Source organism: Hyla sarda, chromosome 11 (genome assembly GCF_029499605.1).
Source record: "Hyla sarda isolate aHylSar1 chromosome 11, aHylSar1.hap1, whole genome shotgun sequence".
In the NCBI taxonomy this organism is placed as follows: Eukaryota; Metazoa; Chordata; class Amphibia; order Anura; family Hylidae; genus Hyla; species Hyla sarda.
The window spans coordinates 9,149,463-9,177,384 of NC_079199.1; the positions used below are offsets into that span (position 1 = coordinate 9,149,463).

Sequence of the window (27,922 nt, forward strand, 5' to 3'; positions counted from 1 at the left end):
GGAGGAGATAAATGTGCAGGGAATGGCGCCGCGCTGAGTCATCACTATAGTCCGCCGCCCCTCGGGACCAATCAATGTAGATGTGAAGGATAAATCAGGGGTCTCACACAAATTATCTGGGGGCCACTGGAGGTAGGCTGGGCCGCATGTGCCCCTCACATATAATGCCCCCGTCGTGTGCCCCTCACATATAATGCCCCCGTCATGCGCCCCTCACATATAATGCCCCCGTCATGTGCCCCTCACATATAATGCCCCCGTCGTGTGCCCCTCACATATAATGCCCCATCATGCGCCCCTCACATATAATGCCCCCGTCATGTGCCCCTCACATATAATGCCCCCGTCGTGCGCCCCTCACATATAATGCCCCTGTCGTGCGCCCCCTCACATATAATGCCCCCGTCATGAGCCCCTCACATATAATGCCCCATCATGCGCCCCTCACATATAATGCCCCGTCATGTGCCCCTCACATATAATGCCCCCGTCATGCGCCCCTCACATATAATGCCCCCGTCGTGCGCCCCTCACATATAATGCCCCCGTCGTGCGCCCCCTCACATATAATGCCCCATCATGCGCCCCTCACATATAATGCCCCCGTCATGTGCCCCTCACATATAATGCCCCCGTCGTGCGCCCCTCACATATAATGCCCCCGTCGTGCGCCCCCTCACATATAATGCCCCCGTCATGAGCCCCTCACATATAATGCCCCATCATGCGCCCCTCACATATAATGCCCCGTCATGTGCCCCTCACATATAATGCCCCCGTCATGCGCCCCTCACATATAATGCCCCCATCATGCGCCCCTCACATATAATGCTCCCATCATGCGCCCCTTACATATAATGCCCCCATCATGCGCCCCTCACATATAATGCCCCCATCATGCGCCCCTCACATATAATGCCCCATCATGCGCCCCTCACATATAATGCTGCCGTCATGCGCCCCTCACATATAATGCCCCCGTCATGAGCCCCTCACATATAATGCCCCATCATGCGCCCCTCACATATAATGCCCCGTCATGTGCCCCTCACATATAATGCCCCCGTCATGCGCCCCTCACATATAATGCCCCCATCATGCGCCCCTCACATATAATGCCCCATCATGTGCCCCTCACATATAATGCCCCCATCATGCGCCCCTCACATATAATGCCCCATCATGCGCCCCTCACATATAATGCTGCCGTCATGCGCCCCTCACATATAATGCCCCCGTCATGCGCCCCTCACATATAATGCTCCCATCATGCGCCCCTCACATATAATGCTCCCATCATGCGCCCCTCACATATAATGCCCCCGTCATGCGCCCCTCACATATAATGCTGCCGTCATGTGCCCCTCACATATAATGCCCCCGTCATGCGCCCCTCACATATAATGCTGCCGTCATGTGCCCCTCACATATAATGCCCCCATCATGTGCCCCTCACATATAATACCCCCTCACATATAATGCCCCCATCATGTGCCCCTCACATATAATACCCCCTCACATATAATGCTCCCATCATGTGCCCCTCACATATAATGCCCCCGTCATGTGCCCCTCATATATAATGCCCCCCATCATGCCCCCTCACATATAATGCCCCATCATGCTCCAGATAGATATGACCATCATCATATGTCTCATAGCCCCTGAGGATGTGGTTGGTACCAGGAAACATGTAGGGGAGACATTGTGTTGTGGTTTTAACATAACAGCTTATCCGTCCCCTAGTGCGGTGTACTGCAGCCGCCGGCAGATTCTTGTCTACTCCATACAGGAGAGCCAAATAATTCAATGTGGGGACTGCGCTGGGGTTTTTAATACATTAAAAGTGACGTTTTAACATACAATAATAAAAAAGGGTCACCTAGGTGACAGGGGTTTGGCGTTCATTAACCCTATTGAGAGATGTCCCTGATAGAGAGATGTCCCTGCTAGAGAGATGTCCCTTATTGGGAAAAAGGCTCAAAATTCTTCCTAAATGACGGAATCCTGTCCTGTACTCACCGCTGAGTGTAATTAACTATAAAACACTATAAAGAAGCAATATTACAGTATAATCTCCCAAAGTTGTTTAATTCCCCCCTCCCCCGTGTATCATTTCATCCCCCTTTATACCCTGTCCTATTTTATTCCCCCGTCCATTGTGCCAAATTATACCCACCCCCGATGCCACATCATTTTCCCTTGATTCCCCCCCCCCATGCCATTTCTTTCCCCCATTATTACCCTCTGTATAAATTCCCCACCCCCTCTCTTAATGAAATAGCAGGAGGGGGGGGGAAATGGCACAGAGGGTAATAAAGAGGGGGTGATGAATTTGCAAAGAGGGCTGTAAAGTGGGAATTAAAGGGGTGCTCGGGCCCTAAGACATCTTATAGGGGATAAGATGTCTGATTGCTGGGGACCCCCACAATCTAGCAAGCAGCACCCACCTTTGAGCACTGCAGGAAGCGCGGCAGGCTTCAAGTCTTATGCCTCCCGACTACGGGGACAGAGTATAATGACGTCATGCCCCGCCCCCTCAATGCAAGTCTATGGGAAGGGGAGTGTAAGCCGTCACGCCCCCTCCCATAGACTTGCATTGAGGGGGCGGGGTGTGATGTCACACGGGGGCGGAGTCGTGACATCACTATACTCAGTCCCTGTGGTCAGGAGGCTGTCACGCCCCCTCCCATAGACTTGCATTGAGGGGGCGGGGTGTGATGTCACACGGGGGCGGAGTCGGGACATCACTATACTCAGTCCCCGTGGTCAGGAGGCTGTCACGCCCCCTCCCATAGACTTGCATAGGGGATGTCTTAGGGCCGGAGTACCCCTTTAAATAGCACGGGGGGGGGGGGGAATCAAGAGAATTGATGTGGCACAAGGGGTGGAATGATTTGGCACAGGGGAAAAAGTGGCATGGAAGTATAAAACAGAGGGAAGGAGGGGGGTGAATGATGTGGCCGGTGGAAGTATAGAAGCACTGTCAGTCTTCTGCTTCTGTGCTGGGGCTTCTGCAGGGGGGTCTGGGCCCCTTACCAGGGTATTGGCTGTACCCCCGACAGAGGCCCTGTGTACAAGGTAGGGCCGGCACATAAGCCTGGTTATCCCTATTCAGAGGGTACAAATACATTGTCTTATGGGACTCTTCTGGGGAATGAAAAACTACTCGCTATTGGGAGGTGTCTCTGTATATGGGAGTGTATATAGGAGTGTATACAGGTCTGTATATGGGCAGTGTGTATAGGTCTGTATATGGGAGTGTATATAGGTCTGTATATGGGCAGTGTGTATATGGGCAGTGTATATAGCTCTGTATATGGGCAGTGTATATAGCTCTGTATATGGGCAGTGTATATAGCTCTGTATATGGGCAGTGTATATAGCTCTGTATAGACATCATTGAACACTATATATATATATATATATATATATATATATCTTTGCAGTACAGTAATCTGAGATGTGGACATAACATTATAGACAGGAATATAATCGATATTACCCTCAAGCTCCTTTCCCGACACCTTCTTTCCACCTTGGAGACCTGGCTGGGAACCTCTCCAGATATTTGCTGTTTTTTTGACCTGAATATTTTTTTGGCTCGGCCTCTGCGCTATGTTGAAGTTCAGGCTTATAATATCAAATACCCTGAGAATGGCCGGATTATAGCTAATGGGTCTAACCTTTAGGAGTGCACTGTCTGGCGGCACGCTGGAGGGAACCAAAAGGTCACAGCAGGCTCTAGTGTAAGGACAAGCCTGCCATCTAGTGGTGCAATGGGATATTACATAATGAGTAGTGGATTTCACAGGCCTGAGATCGCAGGGGTCCGAGCTGCGGGACTGCCCGTGGTCAGACATCTTATCCCCTATCCTTTTAATAGGAGATAAGATATCTAGGGGCAGAGTACCCCTTTAAGAAATAATACAATTTTGCTACATAAAAAGAAAAACAAACAAGAGTCACAAAAAGCAAAACCCTGTTTATTAACATCATCCGTCCCATTACAAAAAATACAAAAGATTTGTCTGCGGTCGATCTACATGACATAGTGCTGACCTGGAGAGCGAAGCTCCAGCACCCAACATACTGGGGCCCCCTACAGGAGGTGGGAGGGATCTGCATGAACCGATCACATGCTCGCGTACGCAGTGATCTGATTGGTCGGTGCTGACCCACTGGTGTGTATGTACCCCGGGGGCCCATGATCGGAGCTCTAACTCAACAACATGTAGAGGAATACAATGAATGGACTTAATAAATAAGCTTGACAACACTGAGCGGGTGTAACGTTATGGCGGGGAATAAACCGTAAACACATAGATATCAGTATAATGAAGTGTTTCCCAACCAGGGTGCCTCCAGCTGTTGCAAATCTACAACTTCCAGCATGTCCGGACAGCCGAAGGCAACCTGGTTGGGAAACAGGTCTAATACCTCAAAACCATGAAGTTAGTACAATACTGTGAGAATGTGTGGTGAGCGGAAATGTGGGGGTCCGTGTCCCTTATAAATGACAGGTATGACCCCTTCCCTAAAGAATGACAATAACCCATGGCAGTGGTTTCCAAACTGTGGCCCTTCAGCTGTTGCAAAACTACAATTCCAATCATGCCCGGACAGCCAGGCATGATTGGAATTGTAGTTTTGCAACAGCTGGAGGCACCCGGTTTGGGAAACACTGGCCTTGAATGAAGGGGGTCTATCCTCACTGGTGGCACACCCCGACAATACACTATCACCTAAGAACAGTGTTTCCTAAACAGGGTGCCTTTGGCTGTTCGGGCATGCTGGGAGTTTTGCAACAGCTGGAGGCACAATGGTTGGGACATACTGCCTTAAGACGACAAGGGCCCCAGCTATATGCAAAAGAGGCTTCCCTATTGGCTGATTGGTCGGCAAAGGTCATGTGACAGATTTAAAAAAAAGGTACCACGTGATCCTTTTTAGCCAATCAGCATTTAGCAGTTGCACAATGACTATAGATTCAAATCCCCTTAAAGGGGTACTCCACTGGAAAACATTTTTTTTTAAATCAACAGATGCCAGAAAGTTAAACAGATTTGTAAATTACTTCTATTTAAAAATCTAAATCCTTCCAGTACTTATCAGCTGCTGTATAATACACAAGAAGTTCTTTTATTTTTGAATTTCTTTTTCAGTCTGACCACAGTGCTCTCTGCTGACACCTCAGGATTAAGATTTTTAAATAGAAGTAATTTACAAATCTGTTTAACTTTCTGGCACCAGTTGATATAAAACATTTTTTTCCACCGGAGTACCCCTTTAAAAGGGTTTATCAGGATAATGAAACGTATCCCCTAGTCCCAGCGGTAATATTTTCCAGCAGAGTACCCCTTTAAAAGGGTACTCCACTGGCCAGCGTTCAGAACATTTAGTTCCCAACACTGTGTCAGAGCTGCGGGGGTAAGCAGCTCCCCCTGGCCCCGTCAGGCCATGCTCCTTCATTGCATTGAGGGGGCAAGGCCTGACGTCAGGAGGGGGCGTGGCTGACCACCGCAGCGCTGACAGTGTTAGGAAATAAATGTTCAGAACGCTGGTCAGTGGAGTACCCCTTTAATGACCGAGGGGCTTCCTCTTTAAAATAATCCACCTGCTTTACGTTGCATAAGCAAGAAGCAGCAGCGATAGCGATCGGACCCACCACGAGGCTTAGGACCTGTTCACACGAGCGGATTTATTTGAGGGTTTTAAAGGGGGCGGGTTATCCGTTGCTGTCCGCAGCAGACTTTCGGCTGCAGAATTTCCAATGCGAAAAATACGCCGCAAGCCCCACTAAAGTCAATAGGGACTGAGGTGCAGTGGAGATTCCGCAGCCCCCTTTCAAACACGCAGCGGAAAACCCACAAATAAATCCGTTTGTGTGAACGAGCCCTTATAGTGCACCAACCTAGTAAAGCATAAGAAGGTGCCGCAATGACCCTGCCATCCCTCCAATGAGATTATATCATCACTAGACATCATGAAGTGTGAAGACACTGACCTGACTCCAATGCATTGGTCCTCAACGGCTGCTGTGTAACTACAAATCCCAGCATAGAATTAGGTAAACAAATGAAAGAGGCATTAAGGGTTAATTTCTCCATAGATGACCCTATAGCAGAAGCCATGTTAAACTTCTGATAGAAAGAGGTTTTAAATGTTCAGGAAATACACAGAACGCTGAACGTGCCGCAAATACGGACAACACACGATGTATACGGGAGCCTCCGGCCTCCATGACAGATAGAACACGGATAACAGAGTCTAAGAATCGCTTCCGGAAGCCGCTGCGCATAATAGGTCCAGTCTGACCAGGACGATCCGCAGGGTCTATAGGACGAGGTCTGGAGCTGAAATCTACTGGAATGAAATGCGTTGCAGCCGCTGCTCTATTGCCAGGGTCAGGGACTTGTTTTCTGACTGTAAAAAGAAAAACAATGGCTGCAGGGAAATGGTTCAATAGAAGGAGAGGAGCAGAGTCTATACGAAAATAATAAAATGCTGACTACCTGCAGCCACCTCTAGGGGGAGCTCACTGCATACAGAACACCGCAACACCTATTGAAAACCATAATATTTAGTGACTGCTGATAGAATTCTAAAATTTAAAAAGGGACATTCCAGGGGGTTAAAAAAATGAAAAAATATTTCATATCAACTGGCTCCGGAAACAGAGTTAAGCAGCTTTGTAAATGACTTCTATTAAAAAATCTTAATCCTTCCAGTAGGTATCAGCTGCTGAAGTCGAGTTGTTCATTTCTGTCTGACCACAGTACTCTCTGCCGACACAAAGAAGAGCACAAAAAAGCAGGGTCCTCAGATAACCTTTTTCGTTTCAGTTCCAAAATGGTCGTAGGGGTGGGCGTCCCTGTTTCTCTGGATTGACACGTGGGTATTGTATCTGTACGTGTAGATGCCCGAATTTACTATCATGGCACTTACACTTTAAAGGGGTACTCCGGTGGGAAAAAAAAAAAAAAAAATGTAATCAACTGGTGCCAGAAAGTTAAAAAGATTTGTAAAATACTTCTATAAAAATAAATCTTAATCCTTCCAGTACTTATTAGCTGCTGAATACTACAGAGGAAATTCTTTACTTTTTGGAACACAGAGCTCTCTGCTGACATCACGAGCACAGTGCTCTCTGCTGACACCTCTGTCCATTTTAAGAATCCCCATAGCAAACATATGCTGCTCTGGACAAGTTCCTAAAATGGACAGAGATGTCAGCAGAGAGCACTGTGCTCGTGATGTCAGCAGCGAGCTCTGTGTTCCCAAAAGAAAACCATTTCCTCTGTAGTATTCAGCAGCTAATAAGTACTGGAAGGATGAAGATTTTTTTAAGATAAGTAATTTACAAATCTGTTTAACTTTCTGGCACCAGTTGATTTAAAAAAATAAAATAAAAGTTTTCCACCGGAGTACCCCTTTAACCTGTATGGCATACACCAGTATTTCCCAAACAGGGCACCTCCAGCTGTTGTAAAACTACAACTCCAAGCATGCCCGGACAGCCAACGGCTGTCCGGGCATGCTTGGAGTTGTAGTTTTACAACAGCTGGAGGCGCCCTGGTTGGGAAACACTGGCATACACTTACAGCTTATACTTGTTAGTAACTCAGGTGGATGTGCCCGGGGTGAGAGTTCGTGCATATTACTGTATTATTAGGTGACCTTCAACCCAAGCATTAAGGGTCGCCCTGGTTTCAGTTGCCACTGTCGTTTTTGTAAGTGATTTATTTGTGTCTCCCCTGAAGCCTCCGATATCCCGGCTCTGTCTTCCGCTGTGATCTCTTCCTGGTTCTTGTGGTTGACTTGTCAAAACTGCAGTTCAGCTAATCAGTGTTCGCAACGCTGTTCCGTTTCGGCCGGTGATAGGTTGAGAAGCAGAGTGAGAGACTTCACTGCGACCGGAGCCGCATTCTGACGACCATAAGAACCTGGATGAACAACACAGCAGAAGACAGTAATACTGGAGGCACCAAGGGGGCGGCAGGAGGTCCAGGTTTTGGGTATTTTTTTCCCCCCTCTCTTAGGCCTCGTTCACATTGCCGGACTCCGCTATTCAGAGTTCCGTCAGCAATCCGGCTAGAAGGATGGGGGTTTAGCGGAGAAATAAAAATTGTGCAAGTTCTATTTTTGTTCTCTGCTAAAATCCTGTAAAATTACCAGATCACCAACAGACCCCCCCATGCAAGTGAACGGGGTCCATCATGACCTGTAGTAACTGTTTGCCCCCCACCCGTTTCAGGGTCCGATCAGCTTAAACAATTAAGGGAAAAAATAAAAAAACGATTGGACCCTTAAAGGGGTACTCCGGCGGAAAACTTTTTTTTTTTTTTTTTTTTTTAAATGAACTGGTGCCAGAAAGTTAAAACAGATTTGTAAATCACTTCTATTAAAAAAAAATCTTTACCCTTCCAGTACCTTTAAGCAGCTGTATGCTACAGAGGAAATAATTTATCTTTTTGAATTTCTTTTTTTGTCTTGTCCACAGTGCTCTCTGCTGACACCTCTGTCCGTGTCAGGAATTGTCCAGAGCAGCATAGGTTTGCTATGGGGATTTTCTCCTGCTCTGGACCGTTCCTGATACGGGCATCAGGTGTCAGCAGAGAGCATTAGAAATAATTTCCTCTGTAGCATACAGCAGCTGATAAGTACTGGAAGGATTAAGATTTTTTAATAGAAGTAATTTACAAATCTGTTTAACTTTCTGGCACCGGTTGATTAAAAAAAATAACTAAAATAATAATAACAATAATAATAAACATTTTCCACCGGAGTACCCCTTTAACGGGTCGGATGCAAACGGCCGTGTGAACCTAACCTAACGGCGGTTCAATCTTGGAGTACCCCTTTAACACCCTGGACTCCAGACTGATACAATGAAGCAAACTGTCAGGTCAGGAGAGAGATCTCCTATAGGAGTTACCTGTAACAAAACAAATAAAAAACTAAAGCGTATTATTTCCCAGTCCGTTTCCGTAGATTGTCCTGTGATCTGTCGGTCGCCTCCTTGTCCTCATCCTCTTCCTCCAGATCTTTCAGAAATCGTTCGGCCTCAGGAGTAAGTTTTCCTGAAATCAAACAAACAGATGGTCAGGAAATATATATATATATATATATATATATATATATATATATATATATATATATATATATATATAAATATATATATATATATATATATATATATAATTAATCTATCTATCTATCTATCTATATATAAAAATATATAATTAATCTATATATCTATCTATCTATCTATATATCAATATATAATTAATCTCTCTCTAATATATATATATATATATATATATATATATCTAAAAATATATATCTCTCTCTCTATCTATAAATATATATATATATATATATATATATATATATATATATATATATATATATATATATATATATATATATATATATATATATTTCTGCAGCCTTGTGTTGACAGATTCAAGGCATAGAGAGGGGTTTTCCAGAATCTACCACCAATGGTAAGAAAGAAGCCCTGTGCTGGGACTTGTAGTCCTGTATATGTATCCTGATAATCTGGTTGACTCACCCATCAAGTGAAATACAGAAACGTTTAAAGGGGTACTCCGGTGGAATTTCCCCCCCCCCCCCATCTAATCAACTGGTGACAAAAAGTTAAACAGATTTGTAAAACACTTCTATAAAAAAAAATAAAAAAAATCTTAATCCTTCCTGCACTTATCAGCTGCTGTATGCTACAGAGGAAGTTGTGTAGTTCGTTTCTGTCTGACCACAGTGCTCTCTGCTGACACCTCTGTTCATCTCAGGAACTGTCCGGAGAAGAAGAGGTTTGCTATGGGGATTTGCTCCTACAGTTCCTGACACGGACAGAGGTGTCAGCAGAGAGCACTGTGGTCAGACAGAAAAGAACTACATAACTTCCTCTGTGGCATACAGCAGCTGATAAGTGCAGGAAGGATTTTTATTTTTTTATTTTTTATAGAAGTGTTTTACAAATCTGTTTACCTTTTTGGCACCAGTTGATTAGAAGAAAAAAAATTATTCCACCGGAGTACCCCTTGGAGCATACAGCAGCTGATAAGTACTGGAAGGATTAAGATTTTTATATAGAAGTAATTTACAAATCTGTATAACATTTCAGCACCACTTGATGTAAAAAATGTTTTCCATCGGAGTACCCCTTTAAATTCTTGCGAAAGATCCCCTTAGGGGCTGAAACGTCACTGTATGGCAGGGAGACTTTTCGCTTACATCAGTGGTCTCCAAAATCTGGCCCTGCAGATGTTGCAAAACTACAACTCCCAGCATGCCTGGACAGCCGTTGGCTGTCCAGGCATGCTGCAAGTTGTAGTTTTGCAACATCTACAGGGCCAGAGTTTGGAGAGCACTACCTTACATCATGATCCTATTTCCTTCCCCAGATCTCCAGTGTATACTCGGCGGCGCCCTCTCCTGGCAGTGATGTATAAGCCTCAGTAGTAGACGTGGACATTACTCACTGGGGTAGGCCAAGCCTTGAGGTCGCTGTCTCTTGGTTGGACACAGATAATCTGCAACAAACACCAGAAACTGCAACAAAAAGAGAATATAATTATATATATATCTATATCTCATGGCAGACGATAATCCAATGCTCATACAGAACACCCCCTGCAGTCACTGGACACACAGGTATCCATGCAATGAGCATTGAGAACTACATTATATGCAGATCCCCCAGCAAATGGATGGATTGGGGGGGGGGGGGGGACAGAAAAGCTGCAGATAATTCTACTCAACAGATAACAGAGAATATTATATTATTATTATTATTATTATTATTATTATAATAATAATAATAATAAAACAATAAAACACAAATCAAATTATAAAAAATATTTTTATATTATAATAAAACTAATAAAATCAAATAAAAAAATGATAATACAATAATAAAATAAAATTATAAAAATAATATTTTATTTTTCTAATTGCATTATTAATTATTATTAATAATAAATTACTAATAATACAATATAATAAATAAATCAAATAGTGCAAAAAAATATATAATTATATTTGTTAAAATTGTTATTTATCATAATACCAATAAAAATACAAACAATATTATTCTTGTTATAAAAATATTAAGAGCCCAATACAAATAAAATGAGAAATTTTTAAATATTATTATAACTAATAAAATCATAAACAAAAAAAATATATTATAATAAAATGAATGCAATACTACAATAAAATACAAATTATATTTAATTTTATTTTTATTGCATTATTACCAGTACGGTATACCAATAAAAATACAAATATAATAATTATAATACCAAAAAGATAAATAATAATTTTTACAAATATCATTATTAATTATAATACTAAAAAAATATTATTATTATTATTAATAATAAAAAATATATATTTTTTTTATTTTTTTATTATAAATGCTAAGTATTACTATATATGAATAACTTACCAACCCCAGGACCAGACCAAGAAACAGGGTCATCAATCCGAATAAGACGTAGGACCCCCAGACGGGAAGGCCGATGTCCTCCACAAAATAGTTGTGACAGTGCTGTAAAGAAACATTCAGTGAGGACAAGTGCGCTCTCAGTTCTCCCGGCCATTATGACACTACAACTCCCAGCCTGATCTACAGTACTGCAACTGCAACAAACCCTCTGCTTTAATTCTTGCTAACTCTCTGCTAGCAGTCAGTGAATGGAACAAACAAACAAACATTCCCTCTTAGGCTGGGTTTACACTACGTTTTTCAACTACGGTTCCCGCATACGTTTTCTATCAAAAACGGATGGGAAAAAAACGGATGGAACAGTATGGGGGAAAAAAAGTAAACCGTATGCGTTTTTAAACAGTATACTGTTTTTAAAAGTGCATACAGTTCCGTCAGTTTTTATAGAAAAAAAACCCATAAGTTTTAGAAAATGTTGTCCATTTTTAATGGGAGGGGTCTTGGGTGGGGACTTTAGGATTCAAATGCGCATGTGCAAAGTAAAAACGTATACGTTTTTCCCGTATGGAACCGTATACATGTGCGTTTCCCATTGACGTCCATGTTAAAAAAAACGTATGCGGTTGCAGTACGGTTTTTAAACCGGAGACAAAATTGTGGTCAACCACGGTTTTGACTCCGGTTTAAAAAACGTACTGCAACCGCATACGTTTTTTATAAACATGGACGTCAATGGGAAACGCACATGTATACGGTTCCATACGGGAAAAACGTATACGTTTTTACTTTGCACATGCGCATTTGCATCCTAAAGTCCCCACCCAAGACCCCTCCCATTAAAAATGGACATTTTCAAAAACGTATGGGTTTTTTTAAAATAAAAACTGACGGAACTGTATGCACTTTTAAAAACAGTATACTGTTTAAAAACCGCATACGGTTTACTTTTTTCCATACTGTTCCATCCGTTTTTTTGCCATACGGTTTTCTTTAGAAAAACGGATTGAAAACAGTATGGCAAAAACGTAGTGTGAACCCAGCCTTACACCTGGAGGCTGAAACTGAATGCAGACTGGACACTTCTCTGAGCTGAAGGTTTGCTACAATTGTATCTGATACAATGGCTCAAACCCTCAGGACCGGAAAGATTGTTTTTTGTTTTGTTTTTTTGGCGGCTGATTTATTCTGCTGGCCATGGCCGCTGTTGTGTAGGATTATTTAAATCAGTGATCGATATATATATATATATATATATATATATATATATATATATTTATATAGCAGCAAAACTGAATCCACCTACCCGAATCAACACCGACAGCTGGAACAGGGTAGACATGCCGCTCATCCTGCAGGGAAGCATTATATTAATATATGGTACAGAGGCAAAAAACAACAAACAGCAAGCTCCTCCCATTCCAAATATGGCCCTGATGGGGTGGGACTAAGGAAAAAGGGTGTGGCTTTTGTCTTCTAGCTAAAGATCATCAGGTCTTTAACTGGCCAATAGGGGGAGCCACTTAGATGAACCCTGTAAGTACCAATATTGTGGGATTGTGAAGGTCTTTATCTGTACTGTACACGTAGACCAGTGTGCCTCCAGCTGTTGCAAAATTACAACTCTCAGCATGCCCGGACAGCCGAAGGCTGTCCGGGCAAGCTGAGAGTTGTAGTTTTGCAACAGCTGGAGGCACAATGGTTGGGAAACTACAATTCCCAGCATGCAAGGATAACCAAAGCCAAAGGTGGTCCCTTAGTAGCTGCAGGCATGCTGGGAGTTGTAGTTTTTCAACGGCTGGAGGCACACTGGTTGGGAAACACTGACATAGCCACAACAGGAAGGAATTTACTTACAATAGAGAATCCGGGCTGAACCACGAGGAGACGGCTTCTATCGACTCCCATTCCTTCTCATTGACGAAGCTGATGAAGTCCTTGTGCGTCCTGGCGCCCTGATACTTCCGAAAAACTCCATCTTTACAGCTACAATATAAGAAATGACGACAGACCTCAGACGGGCAGCACTCCTGCAATCTACCTCCCTCCCTGCAGAGGGCGCTCTGCCCCCTAGAGCTTCCACGCCTGCTACATGCCCCCCATTCATGTATGACTATGTTACCCATCAGGATCACATGATCAGCTCTGCAACACGGGTGCGTGAGGCCAGTCATGTGATCACTTTCACCCAATCAACCTGCAGGTTTGTCCTATAACATTGTTCCCCCCAGTCCCAGACCTTTAGTTGTGTGATCAGTAGATGTAATAGCGCCCCCTAGCTTCCATTATATAAATGGTACATATGGCTGAACCACCATTGAACACTTGCATCGCTCTTGTGTATTTGCTGCCTGTATCCCCCCCAGGATGATACTCACTGGTATATGGTGGGCAACGCGGTGATGATAAACCGGCCGCTGAGACCTGTGAAGATAAGAAAGGTGAGAGGTCACAGTACAGGGGCGACTGGTCACAAATGTTGCATCTGGTCTATGTAAGACGGCGACAGTGATTGGTGAAGCAGAAGATCAGATTCTTCACCAAAGAGGCCGAGACCTTACAGATCTTTTTCACCATACACCATCCCCCATCTTCTGCTTCGCCCAGCAAGAGGATAGAGAATATGGCAGGTCTCCACTTCCTTGGTGAAGAAGCAAACGATCTGGAAGGTCTCCGCCTCTTTGGTAAAGAAGATCTGGAAGGTCTCCGCCTCTTTGGTAAAGAAGATCTGGAAGGTCTCCGCCTCTTTGGTAAAGAAGATCTGGAAGGTCTCCGCCTCTTTGGTAAAGAAGATCTGGAAGGTCTCCGCCTCTTTGGTAAAGAAGATCTGGAAGGTCTCCGCCTCTTTGGTGAAGAAGCAGAAGATCTGCAAGGTCTCCGCCTCTTTGGTAAAGAAGATCTGGAAGGTCTCCGCCTCTTTGGTAAAGAAGATCTGGAAGGTCTCCGCCTCTTTGGTAAAGAAGATCTGGAAGGTCTCCGCCTCTTTGGTAAAGAAGATCTGGAAGGTCTCCGCCTCTTTGGTAAAGAAGATCTGGAAGGTCTCCGCCTCTTTGGTAAAGAAGCAGAAGATCTGGAAGGTCTCCGCCTCTTTAGTAAAGAAGCAGAAGATCTGGAAGGTCTCCGCCTCTTTGGTAAAGAAGATCTGGAAGGTCTCCGCCTCTTTGGTGAAGAAGTAGAAGATCTGGAAGGTCTCCGCCTCTTTTTTGAAGAAGTAGAAGATCTGGAAGGTCTCCGCCTCTTTGGTAAAGAAGTAGAAGATCTGGAAGGTCTCCGCCTCTTTTTTGAAGAAGTAGAAGATCTGGAAGGTCTCCGCCTCTTTGGTAAAGAAGCAGAAGATCTGGAAGGTCTCCGCCTCTTTGGTAAAGAAGTAGAAGATCTGGAAGGTCTCCGCCTCTTTGGTAAAGAAGAAGCAGAAGATCTGGAAGGCCTCCGCCTCTTTGGTGAAGAAGTAGAAGATCTGGAAGGTCTCCGCCTCTTTGGTAAAGAAGTAGAAGATCTGGAAGGTCTCCGCCTCTTTGGTAAAGAAGAAGCAGAAGATCTGGAAGGTCTCCGCCTCTTTGGTGAAGAAGATCTGGAAGGTCTCCGCCTCTCTGCAGAGTGACATAAACCATGGTCCCCGCACCGGTCAGACTCCCTTCATAGCCCGTCCTATGTGTCCAGACCCTGAAGCCGAGAGGAATCTGATAACGTTACCTGCTTGTGCCGTGACGTCCACTTTGGCGATGTTCACATTGAGATCGTCGCCCCATTCTGCAAACTCCTTCCACTCCGGCTGTAGCTTGTGGCAGGCCGGGCACCAGGGGGCGTAACTGCGGGTGACACCAAAAATGTTAAAGGGGGGATCCGAGGTCAGAAGAGTAAATAAAACCTCATCAAGATCTCTTCTTACTGTAAGTCAGGATTTTACAACCAGCACGGTCCCAACTGTTGCAAAACTACAACTCCCAGCATGCCCGGACAGCCGAAGGCTGTCCGGGCATGCTGGGAGTTGTAGTTTTGCAACAGCTGGAGGCACTCTGGTAGTTAAACACTGCTGTAAGTGAATGCAAGGTAAATAAAGTTCAGCTCACAATAAACATATCCCTGAACATGAGCCTGGACTGACCACAAGTGCCAGCAAGTCTAGGAACCAGACACAGACTACTGCAGAACTACAAGTCCCAGGGAGTCTAGGAGCCAGACACAGGATACTGCTATTGTAGAACTACAAGTCCCAGGGAGTCTAGGAGCCAGACACAGACTACTGCAGAACTACAAGTCCCAGGGAGTCTAGGAGCCAGACACAGGATACTGCTATTGTAGAACTACAAGTGCCAGCAAGTCTAGGAGCCAGACACAGGATACTGCTATTGTAGAACTACAAGTCCCAGGGAGTCTAGGAGCCAGACACAGGATACTGCTATTGTAGAACTACAAGTCCCAGGGAGTCTAAGAGCCACAGGATACTGCTATTGTAGAACTACAAGTGCCAGCAAGTCTAGGGGCCAGACACAGTAGGCTGTTGTAGAACTACAAGTCCCAGCAAAGCTTAGACACAGGCTACTGCAGAACTAAAGGTCCAATTGAGTCTAGGAGTCAGACACAGGATGACGCTGTTGTAGAACTACAAGTCCCAGCAAGCGAGGTACGAGCTGCTGCAACAAGTAACAGGAAGTCCAGGCAGGCGAACACAGCACGTGATCAGAAGCACCATGGTGACACTCACAACTTGATCATCCACTCCCCCTGCAGGATGTCCCTCCAGTTGTCATCGGTGATCTCCGTCACGTCTCCCTTCTTGGCCAGCAGCACAGCCGGGAGCAAGACGAGCAGAAAGCCGTACAGACCGGACAGCGCCATGATTACTTCGGCCCCGCCCCTCACCCTGGACGTGACACCACAGGCCCCGCCCCTCACAATGGACGTGATACCGCAGGCCCCGCCCCTTACACTATACGTGACACTACTCTACCCGTCCCTCACTAAACGTGACAGCGAAGGCCCCGCCCCTCACAATGGACGTGATACCGCAGGCCCCGCCCCTTACACTATACGTGACACCACTCTACCCGTCCCATAACTTAACGTGACACCGCAGGCCCCGCCCCTCAAACTGTACGTCCTTACGCCGACCCCTCCCCTTAGACTACGTGAGGCGTCCATTCAAGGCTACGCCCCTTCCAGTCACGTAGTGGTTGGCAGTGCGTCACGTGTTACCTCACAACCTGTGGGGAATGTGTACGGTTGATGGCGCCACCTTGTGGTCGGCTGATCAGCATGGAAGCTTTTCAACAATTGTATCAGGGTAAAGTACAAGGGAAAAAGTAGAAACACAAATCTAAACACAGCCGCAGTTAGAGGGGCTCCGGGTGTATGTGGCCCCTGGGTGATAGAGCCTTAAAGGGAATGTGTCACCATTTTATTTTTTTATGAATAAAATTATTCTATCAAAATAAAGCATTTCATATATGTATTTAGTTTTAGGACAATGTAGTTTTATTGTTATTTATTAATAAAGTGTGTACTGGGGGCTGCCATTACTGCAGCCTCTTTGTGGTGTGTCACTTCACAACACCTACACAGTTGCTTTATGGCAGGCACAGGGCATAAGAAGGTTAAAGGGTTAAAGGTACTCCACTGGAAAACATGTTCTTTTACATCAACTGGTGCTAGAAAGTTAAACAGATTTGTAAATTACTTCTATAAAAAAAAATCCCAATCCTTCCAGTACTTAGCAGCTGCTGTATAAAACAGGATTTTTTTTTTTTTTTTTAAATTTCCTTTCTGTCTGACCACAGTGCTCTCTGCTGACACCTCTGTCCATGTCAAGAACTGTCCAGAGCAGGAGAGGATTGCTATGGGGATTTGCTCCTACTCTGGACAGTTCCTGACATGGACAGAGGTTTCAGTAGAGAGCACTGTGGTCAGACAGAAAGGAAATTCAAAAAGAAAAGAACTTCCTGTGTACTATACAGCAGCTGATAAGTACTGGAAGGATTGGGTTTTTTAATAGAAGTCATTTACAAATCTGTATACATTTCTGGCACCAGTTGATTTAAAAGAAAATTCCCTAGATTGCCAGGGAATTAAGCTTTAACTCCCTCACTACCCTAGGCCACCAGGGAAACTGTTATCAATCCCTTCACTTCCATAGATTACCCCAAGAGCAGACATCGACCCTTTTTCTATCCTAGATGATGGTAATAGATTGTTTACTACTCTTGTTTACTACCAGGGAATCAAGCTTAAACTCCTCCAGTCACCTAGATTGCCAGGGAATTAAGCTTTAACTCCCTCACTACCCTAGACCACCAGGGAACCCTTTAACTACCCAAGTAGTTTGCTCATTACCCTACATTGCCAGGGTAACAGCCTATAACTCCTTCATTAACCTAGACCACCAGATAATCAAGACCACCAGAGATGATGGCATTTATCTACTAACTACCCTGGACCACAAAGGAATCAGGTTTTAACTCCTTCACTACCCTAGACCACCAGGGATGATATAATTTATCTGTTAACTACCCTAGACCACCAGGGATGATGTCATTTATCTGTTAACTACCCTAGACCACCAGGGATGATGCCTTTATCTTCTAACTACCCTAAACCACCAGGGATGATGCCTTTATCTTCTAACTACCCTAGACCACCAGGGATGATGCCATTTATCTTCTAACTACCCTAAACCACCAGGGATGATGCCTTTATCTTCTAACTACCCTAGACCACCAGGGATGATGCCATTTATCTTCTAACTACCCTAGACCACCAGGGATGATGCCATTTATCTGTTAACTACCCTAGACCACCAGAGATGATGCCATTTATCTTCTAACTACCCTAGACCACCAGGGATGATGCCATTTATCTGTTAACTACCCTAGACCACCAGGGATGATATAATGTATCTCTTAACTACCCTAGACCACCAAGGATAATGCCATTTATCTGTTGAGTACTCTAGACTACCAGAGAGACAGGCATCAAGCCATTAAATAAGCTAGACTGTTATGGATGGAGGCATTAACCCCTGCACTACCCTAGACCTTATATTGTAAAGAATATTGCTAGTTCATTTGTCTCCAAGGGGCTTCAAAGCCATATGGGCCTACACATGATTTCACATACATCCCCAAATAAAGCTTCAGTATAATGCTCAGAGGGCTCAGAATATTCCGCTGTGGCCCAGTAAGGAGACAAGGCTTGGATAGGAGACGCAGAGAAGCAGCCTATGAATTCCTTATAATATGTGAGGTCAAATCTGGATTCATTGATCGGCTTTTATCTGGCGGATTGGTGCACAGTACATTTCATTCTCATCAATATTAATAGAGCCGTAGAATTTTAGGTTTATTAAATCAATAAACACAATTAATACACTGTACAATGTCAAAGGGATCTGCAATCCCAATTTTGACCAGTAGGTGGCAGATGTTCATCAGCAAAAAGATGGAGAACTGCAGACCAAGCTGGTACATTGTGTTCTGCCTATCGGGGAGCGAACCCCTATGTCATTCACTGCCACCCCAGGCCCTGCAATATGCATAACACATATATCAGATTTGCCTGGTGAATCCCTTAAAGGGGTACTCCGGTGGAAAACTTTTTTTTTTTTTTTTTTAATGAACTGGGTCCAGAAAGTTAAACAGATTTGTAAATTACTTCTATTTAAAAATTGTAATCCTTTCAGTACTTTTTAGCAGCTGTATGCTACAGAGGAAATTCTTTTCTTTTTGAATTTCTTTTTTGTCTTGTCCTCAGTGCTCTCTGCTGACACATGATGCCCGTATCAGGAACTGTCCAGAGCAGGAGAAAATCCTCATAGCAAACCTATGCTGCTCTGGACAGTTCCTGACACGGACATAGGTGTCAGCAGAGAGCGCTGTGGACAAGACAAAAAAAGAAATCCAAAAAGAAAATAATTTCCTCTGTAGCATACAGCTGCTAATAAGTACTGAAAGGATTAAGATTTTTTTAATAGAAGTAATTTACAAATCTGTTTAACTTTCTGGACCCAGTAATTTCAACTGGAGTACCCCTTTAAAGGCAGTGTTTCCCAAACAGGGTGCCGCCAACTGTTGCAAAACTACAACTCCCAGCATGCCCGGACAGCCAAAGGCTGTCCGGGCATGCTGGGCGTTGTAGTTATGCAACAGCTGGAGACACGCTGTTTGGAAAATACTGCTTTAAGGCTTCTTTCACTTATGTCTGTCGATCAAGAGGATCGTGTGGATGCCTTGTGCTTACCTGTTTTAGCTGATGTGGCAGGAATGAGTTTGCAGCTATACTGATTCCATCTCTAAAATGATTTCCCTAATGCTGCCTACATCTCCTCATGAATCCTCTGGCTTTGCAGAGAGAGAGAGAGAGAGAGGGGGGGTGGAGTCTGATCACTGCACCTGGTCATATAATTAGGCTGCTGGGGCTGGAGGTCACCCAGGGGAACTGATTAGACTCATAAGTGGGTTGGGGTCAGTTCACATTATGGGCAGTTTTGATGCATTATTTTTTTTTTTATTCGTCCTGTGACATCAGGAGAAAGCGATTTGACCTATAATATTAATCAAGGTGTTTTAGGAAGATTTGTTCTTTTTAGGCTTTTTAAACATATTACATTTTCACTGCATTTTTTCACATTTATACTGCACCTTGGCTATTTTCCAAAATTGCTGTAAAATTTCAAGTTTTTACCATGATTTGCACAATTGCTGTAAAATAGCCACGTAATGTGTGAACACAACCTCCAGGGAGGTGTATCACTACTATATATCCTGATCCTATAGAGATAGCAGCAGTATACAGATAGAGCTGGAGGGGAGATGTATCACTACTATATATCCTGATCCTATAGAGATAGCAGCAGCAGTATATAGATAGAGCTGGAGGGAGGTGTATAACTACTATATATCCTGATCCTATAGAGATAGCAGCAGTATACAGATAGAGCTGGAGGGGAGGTGTATAACTACTATATATCCTGATCCCATGGAGATAGCAGCAGCAGTATATAGATAGAGCTGGAGGGAGGTGTATAACTACTATATATCCTGATCCTATAGAGATAGCATCAGTATACAGATAGAGTTGGAGGGGAGGTGTATAACTACTATATATCCTGATCCTATAGAGATAGCAGCAGTATACAGATAGAGTTGGAGGGGAGGTGTATAACTACTATATATCCTGATCCTATAGAGATAGCAGCAGTATACAGATAGAGCTGGAGGGGAGGTGTATAACTACTATATATCCTGATCTCATGGAGATAGCAGTAGCAGTATACAGATAGAGCTGGAGGGGAGGTGTATAACTAGTATATATCTTGATTCCATAGAGATAGCAGCAGTATACAGATAGAGCTGGAGGGGAGATGTGTAACTACTAAATATCCTGATCCTATAGAGCTAGGAGCAGCAGTATACAGATAGAGCTGGAGGGGAGATGTATAACTACTACATATATATCTTGATCCCATAGAGATAGCAGCAGTATACAGATAAAGCTGGAGGGAAAGTGTATAAGTACTATATATCCTGATCCCGTAGAGATAGCAGCAGCAGTATACAGATAGAGCTAGAGGGAACGTGTATAACTGCTATATATTGATCCCATAAAGATAGCAGCAGCAGTATACAGATAGAGCTGAAGGGGAGGTGAATAACTACTATATATCCTGATCCCACAGAGATAGCAGCAGTATACAGATAGAGCTGGAGGGGGAATGTATAACTACTATATATCCTGATCCCATAGAGATAGCAGCAGTATACAGATAGAGCTGGAGGGGAGGTGTATAACTACTATATTTCCTGATATATTAATCTGTGTTTTATGGTTGCTGTAATGTTGGGGGTTGTAGTTCCATAACAGCCATTGGAGGTAGAGGCTAATTTCAATGTCTGCGCGTTGTGTGGATTGTGCCGCCGCTATCGCCCACACGACAATCATCATCAGACACCTCCGGGCCCCTGGGGGCTCCAAACCAAGACCCCGGCCCATACTTCTGAGCACGTGCAATTGTCATCCGCGGGCAGCAGCGTCTACCCCACCGGGAATCCACAGGCAGCCGTGAGAACACGACAATCTGCCCACATGGCTGCGATGATTGGTGCCATTAGGTCGGTAAAATCACAGCCCTACGTGGCGGCTTTATTTATCCGAGCTATGGCTTGGAATGTGAATTCCCTGTGTTAACTCTTCACTCTAGTTCCTGCATTCTAGAGCAGTATTTCCCAACCAGAGTGCCTCCAGCTGTTGCAAAACTACAACTCCCAGCATGCCCGGACAGCCAACGGCTGTCCGGGCATGCTGGGAGTTGTAGTTTTGCAACAGCTGGAACTTAATTGCACTCATTAACTTGGCTCCGCTGCACTAACACTTCCATTATCATTGATCATTTCGTCCTTGTGTGTAGTTGTTATGTCAGGAGATGCTGGGAGTTGTAGTTTTGCAACTGCTGCACTCACAAACTCAGCTCTGCTACACTAAGGCTATGTTCACATATTGGAGCAGAGCTGAGTTTGCAAGTGCAATTAAGTTCCAGCTGTTGCAAAACTACAAATCCCAGCATGCCCGGACATAACAACTACACACAACCATGAAATGATCAATGATAATGAAACTGTTAGCGTAGCAGAGCCGAATTTGCGAGTGCAATTAAAGGGGTACTCCGGTGGAAAACTTTTTTTTTTTTTTTTTTAATCAACTGGTTCCAGAAAGTTAAACAGATTTGTAAATTACTTAAATTAAAAAAAATCTTAATCCTTCCAGTACTTAATAGCTGCTGAATACTACAGAGGAAATTATTTTCTTTCTGGAACACAGAGCTCTCTGCTGACATCACGAGCACAGTGCTCTCTGCTGACATCTCTGTCCATTTTAAGAACTGTCCAGAGCAGAAGAAAATCCCCATAGAAAACATATGCTGCTCTGGACAGTTCCTAAAATGGACAGAGATGTCAGCAGAGAGCACTCTGCTCGTGATGTCAGCAGAGAGCTCTGTGTTCCAAAAAGAAAATAATTTCCATTGTAGTATTAAGCAGCTAATAAGTACTGGAAGGATTAAGATATTTTTTTATAGAAGTCATTTTCTAATCTGTTTAACTTTCTGGCACCAGTTGATAAAAAAAAAATAAATAAAAAAAAAAACGTTTTCCACCAGAGTACCCCTTTAAGTTCCGGCTGTTGCAAAACTACAACTCCCATCATGCCCTGACATAATAACTACACACAAGCATGAAATGATCATTAAAGGGGTTATTCAGGAAATAACTTTTTATATATATATATATCAACTGGCTCAAGAAAGTTAAACAGATTTGTAAATTACTTCTATTAAAAAACCTTAATCCTTTCAGTACTTATGAGTTGCTGAAGTTGAGTTGTTCTTTTCTGTCTAAGTGCTCTCTGATGACACGTGTCTCGGGAGCCGCCCAGTTTAGAAGAAAATCCTCATAGCAAACCTCTTCTACTCTGTGCAGTTCCCGAGACGAGCAGAGATGTCAGCAGAGAGCACTGTTGTCAGACAGAAAACAACAACTTAACTTCAGCAGCTGATAATTATTGAAAGGATTAAGATTTTTTAATAGAAGTAATTTACAAATCTGTTTAACTTTCTGGAGCCAGTTGATATAAAAAAAAAATAAGTTTTTTCCTAGAATATCCCTTTAATAATGGAACTGTTAGTGTAGTAGAGTTGAGTTTGTGAGTGCCAATGGGTGTCCGGGCATGCCAGGGGTTGTATTTTTGCAACAGCTGGGGGCACCCTGGTTTATAGGGTTACATATACCTTTAGTTTCAGGCTCATCCTGGGATCTGCTTATGTTGCCAATGTAACAGAGATTTACAATTCTCACGTAACATTTTGGGAAGGAGCCAACAGCGAGAGTGTGAGACGTAGAAAGATCTTCAGACACCTCCAGATCAATGGCTCCGGCCTTGAAAACGTAATTAACACTTTACACTACGCTGAACGGGAATGAACCTATAGATGATCACCAGGGGGCGCTGCAGCTGTGGGCTCATATAAGGCTCTCTGTGGGTTGACGAATTGCTATTGTGTAACCCCGAAAAACATGGATAAAGACCAATAATGCAAATGTAAGATACCAAAGGGATATTAACCCCTTAAGGACTCAGGGTTTTTCCATTTTTGCACCTAAAAATCCATATTATGGGTTATTTTTTGCGCCACTAATTCTACTTTGCAGTGACATCAGTCATTTTACCCAAAAGTCCACGGCGAAACGCAAAAAAAATTCATTGTGCAACAAAATTGTCATTTTGCCATTTTGTAAGTTTTGGGGGCTTCCGTTTCTACGCAGTGCATATTTCGGTCAAAATGACACCTTATTATTCTGTAGGTCCATACGGTTAAAATGATCCCCTACTTATATAGGTTTGATTTTGTCGCACTTCTGGAAAAAATCATAAATACATGCAGGAAAATGTATACGTTTAAAAATGTGATCTTCTGACCCTATAACTTTATTATTTTTCCGCATACCGTACGTGGTGGAATGAGGACTCATTTTTTGCGCTGAAGTTTTTAGCGGTACCGTTCTTGTATTGATCAGACTTTTTGATCACTTTTTATTCATTTTTTTCATGGTATAAAAATTGACCAAAAATGCACTATTTTGAACTTTGGAATTATTTTTTTTGTGCATACGCAATTGACCGTGCGGTTTAATTAATGATATATTTTTATAGTTCGGACATTTCCGCACGCGGCGATATCTCATATGTTTATTTTTATAAACACATTTTTTCAGTTTTTTTTAAATGGGAAAAGGGGGGTGATTCTTACTTTTATTAGGGAAGGGGCGGCGATATCTCATATCTTTATTAACTTTTTTTCCACACTTTTTTTTTTTTTGCAACGTTATAGCTCCCTCTAGTGGCTATTACACTGCACACACTGATCTTTTACACAGATCACTGCCATACATTAACATGGCAATGATCAGTGTTATCGGCGGTCGATTGCTCAAGCCTGGATTTCAGGCTTGAAGCAATCAATTGCCGACCGGACACGCCGGAAGGAGGTAGCGGACTCTCCATTCACATTCTAGCTGATCGGGACATCGTGATTTCACCGCAATGGTTCCGATCAGCCTGACTGAGCTGCTGCGAGTGTATTTTTGTTGACACGGCGATCAACTTTGAACGCCGCGTTTAAAGGGTTAATAGCACGTGGCACAATTATCGGTGCCACATGCTATTAACCCAGCGTCCCGGGTTTCATTAGCCGCCGGGTGTGACCCGCGCGTTATAGACCGGGACCGGGCGCAGGGCGTACAGATACGCCCTGCGTCCTTAAGAGGTTAAAGCAGTACTCTGGTGAAAAAATAAAAAAAATTCTAATCAACTGGTGCCAGAATGTTAAACAGATTGGTAAATTACTTCTATTAAAAAATCTTAATCCTTACAGGATTAATCAGCTGCTGTATGTTCCATAGGAAGTTGTGTAGTTCTTTCCAGTCTGACCACAGTGCTCTTTGCTGACACCTCTGTCCATTTTAGGAACTGTCCAGAGCAGGAGAAAATCCCCATAGCAAACATATGCTGCTCTGGACAGCTGCTATGGTCAGACTGGTAAAAAACTACACAACTTCCTGTGGAGTATACAGCAGCTGATAAGTACTGGAAGGATTAAGAATTTTTTTATAGAAGTACTTTACAAATCTGTTTAACATTCTGGCACCAGTTGATTTGAAAAAAAATTTAACTTTCTGGAGCCAGTTGATTTGAAAAAAATAAATAAAAATTCCGCTGGAGTTCCCATAATTCTGGTTATTGTCCCTGCATTTCACTGTGTGGGATCAGCTCTGTGTGCGGGAGGGAATGAAGCTGCGCTCTCTGTTCTCTCTCAGCTCTGTGTATCTCAGCCCTTATCTGGATGTATCTAGACATAATAGGGGGCACAATGGGTGGCAATGACAGGTTGGGGGTCTTGCAGGGAATTTCTTCCTTCTTAATAATTAAATAATTCAATTCTGTTTATGTGGAGTCACCATTAGGGGGAGCTAATTCCATTTCCATTCAACTCAATGAAAGCTGTATATATATATATATATATATATATATATATATATATATATATACACACACACACACACACATATATATAAATACACACTACGAAGGAGTTGTTGGAATTGAAGAAAAATCTAGCTTGGATACAAGATGAGATACAGTTGTGATACATAGAAGTTCTAGGATGTTGTTAGGCATCTCTGGTCTGTTTGTAAGAGTAAGATAAAATATGGTTGGGATACATGGAGGCTCTAGTACCGTGTTAGGTGTCTGTAGCTTGGATACAAGATGAGATACAGTTGGGATACATGGAGGTTCTAGTACTATGTTGGGCACTTCTAGCCTGGATACAAGATGAGATACAGTTGAGGTACATGGAGGCTCTAGTACTTTGTTAGGAATCTTTAGCCTGGGGATACAAGATGAGATACAGTTGGGATACATAGAGGCTCTAGTACCTTGTTAGGTCTCTTTAGCTTGGATACAAGATGAGATACAGTTGGGATACATGAAGGTTCTAGTACCTTGTTAGGTGTCTGTAGCTTGGATACAAGATGAGATACAGTTGGGATACACGGAGGCTCTAGTACCTTGTTACGTGTCTGTAGCTTGGATACAAGATGAGATACAGTTGAGGTACATGGAGGCTCTAGTACTATGTAGGGAATCTCTAGTCTGGATACAAGATGAGATACAGTTGGGATACATGGAGGCTCTAGTACCTTGTTACATGCCTGTAGCTTGGATACAAGATGAGATACAGTTGAGGTACATGGAGGCTCTAGTACCATGTTAGGTGCCTCTAGCTTGGATACAAGATGAGATATGATTGGAATACATGGACCCTGTTGGGCGTCTCTAGCTTGGATACAAGATGAGATACAATTGGGATACATCTCCTAACAGAACAGCACTTCTCAGTCCATACTCTCAAAGTCTGTCAACTGGGCAAAATATAATCAAGTGCATTGTAGAGGCATGTCTAACAGTCAGCAATCTCCACCAAGAGATACACTACCCAACAGTAGCCTCTGAGAGCCTTTTATAGGACAATGGGGGAAGCACTTGTACGCCCTCTTGTGGCGAGACCCTGTATCCAATCAGACCCCACCTGTAATTCTTTACATATATGAGACATACCTGCAGACAGAGCTGTGCAGCGATATACACTTGTATATGAGTGCATTATATTTGTGGGTGTATGTCTGCAGTGAGCTCCTCCTAGTGGCTGCTCCAGGTAGCAGTATTTCTAGCTGTGTAACATTCAGGGCTGTGGCCCCCTCTCCCCCCGGGCTCTATGGCCGGTGCCCTTCTGCTGTTATACCCTATAGATATGAAGTGAGATGTTGTGTAAATTGGACTTGATACATTGTAATCGCTGGAATTCTCCTGCTGTAAATATTGATCCCAGATGCAAACTCTACACCGCGGGCGACGTAAAATATTAATATCACCCTCAATTACAGGCGGCTCATTTGCATATACAACGACTTTCTAACTAAACATACAATTATTCTAAATGGTACAGTCCTATGGAGAGCCAGGACTCTGGGGCTGAACTACAACTCCCAGCATTGTGGTCACGAACGGGGAAGGGGGTGAGATACAATGTATCTGATGGAATTTTTGGATTCTCCTTGTTGTCTATTCCACCCCAGCCCTTAATGCAGTGTGCCTCCAGCTGTTGCTAAACTACAACTCCCAGTATGCTCGGACAGCCTTTGGCTGTACGGCATGCTGGGAGTTGTAGTTTTGCAACAGCTGGAGGCACACTGGCTCGGAAACACTAGGCTCTAGGGTGGTTTTGTCCAGCAGTGTTTCCCAACCAGTGTGCCTCCAGCTGCTGCAAAACTACAACTCCCAGCATGCCCGGACAGCCAACGGCTGTCCGGGCATGCTGGAAGTTGTAGTTTTGCAACAGCTGGAGGCACTGAGGTTGGGAAACACTGTCTAAGGCTGCATTCACATGGCCTTCTAGACCTGTCCCATTCTTCTCCCGTCAAAAATAAAAACGGACAATAACGGATGCAAACGGACAAAGACTGTCCAGGCATGCTGAGAGTTGTAGTTTTGCAATAGCTGGAGGCACCCTGGTTGGGAAACACCGGCCTATGAAGCAGAGCTGTAGCTAAGCTCATCTTGTAGGTGTAGCAGTGCTGAGTTTGTGCCCACAATTCCGCTAGTTTATTAGTGAGCTGTTTCTTACGGTGTAGCAGAGCTGTTTCTTACGGTGTAGCAGAGCTGTTTTTTTCGGTGTAGCAGAGTTGTTTCTTTCGGTGTAGCAGAGCTGTTTCTTTCGGTGTAGCAGAGCTGTTTCTTTCGGTGTAGCAGAGCTGTTTCTTTCGGTGTAGCATAGCTGTTTCTTTCGGTGTAGCAGAGCTGTTTCTTTCGGTGTAGCAGAGCTGTTTCATACGGTGTAGCAGAGTT

At 43.6% G+C, this 27,922-nt stretch overlaps 1 protein-coding gene across 2 annotated transcripts; it reads right to left on the reverse strand.

Moving 5' to 3' along the window:
* Positions 1–3,960: 3,960 nt before the first annotated feature.
* TMX1 (thioredoxin related transmembrane protein 1) lies at positions 3,961–16,403 on the reverse strand. 2 transcript variants are annotated; one of them, XM_056546359.1, is made up of 9 exons: positions 16,179–16,398; positions 15,167–15,282; positions 13,852–13,897; positions 13,331–13,459; positions 12,780–12,825; positions 11,477–11,578; positions 10,509–10,578; positions 8,939–9,083; positions 3,961–6,426 (listed from the first exon to the last, which is right to left on the reverse strand). In XM_056546359.1, exons 1-8 carry the CDS (start codon positions 16,310–16,312, stop codon positions 8,971–8,973), a joined length of 756 nt encoding a protein of 251 aa, XP_056402334.1. In that variant the 5' UTR covers positions 16,313–16,398; the 3' UTR covers positions 3,961–6,426; positions 8,939–8,970. The 2 variants fall into 2 exon arrangements, with proteins under 2 accessions (XP_056402334.1, XP_056402336.1); XM_056546361.1 differs by lacking the exon at positions 3,961–6,426 and adding an exon at positions 7,564–7,946 and having other exon boundaries at positions 16,179–16,403.
* Between the last annotated feature and the right edge of the window lie 11,519 nt (positions 16,404–27,922).

What these genes read in the sequence shown, in the direction of transcription:
- TMX1 (XM_056546359.1), bottom strand. Translation starts at nt 16,312, where the DNA reads ATGGCGCTGTCCGGTCTGTACGGCTTTCTGCTCGTCTTGCTCCCGGCT. An exon ending in GGGGAGTGGATGATCAAGTT is followed by an intron (nt 15,283 to 16,178) that starts GTGAGTGTCACC and finishes TGTCACCCGCAG; the next exon opens with TTACGCCCCCTGGTGCCCGG. An exon ending in TTCAGCCCGGATTCTCTATT is followed by an intron (nt 12,826 to 13,330) that starts GTAAGTAAATTC and finishes GCTTCCCTGCAG; the next exon opens with GATGAGCGGCATGTCTACCC.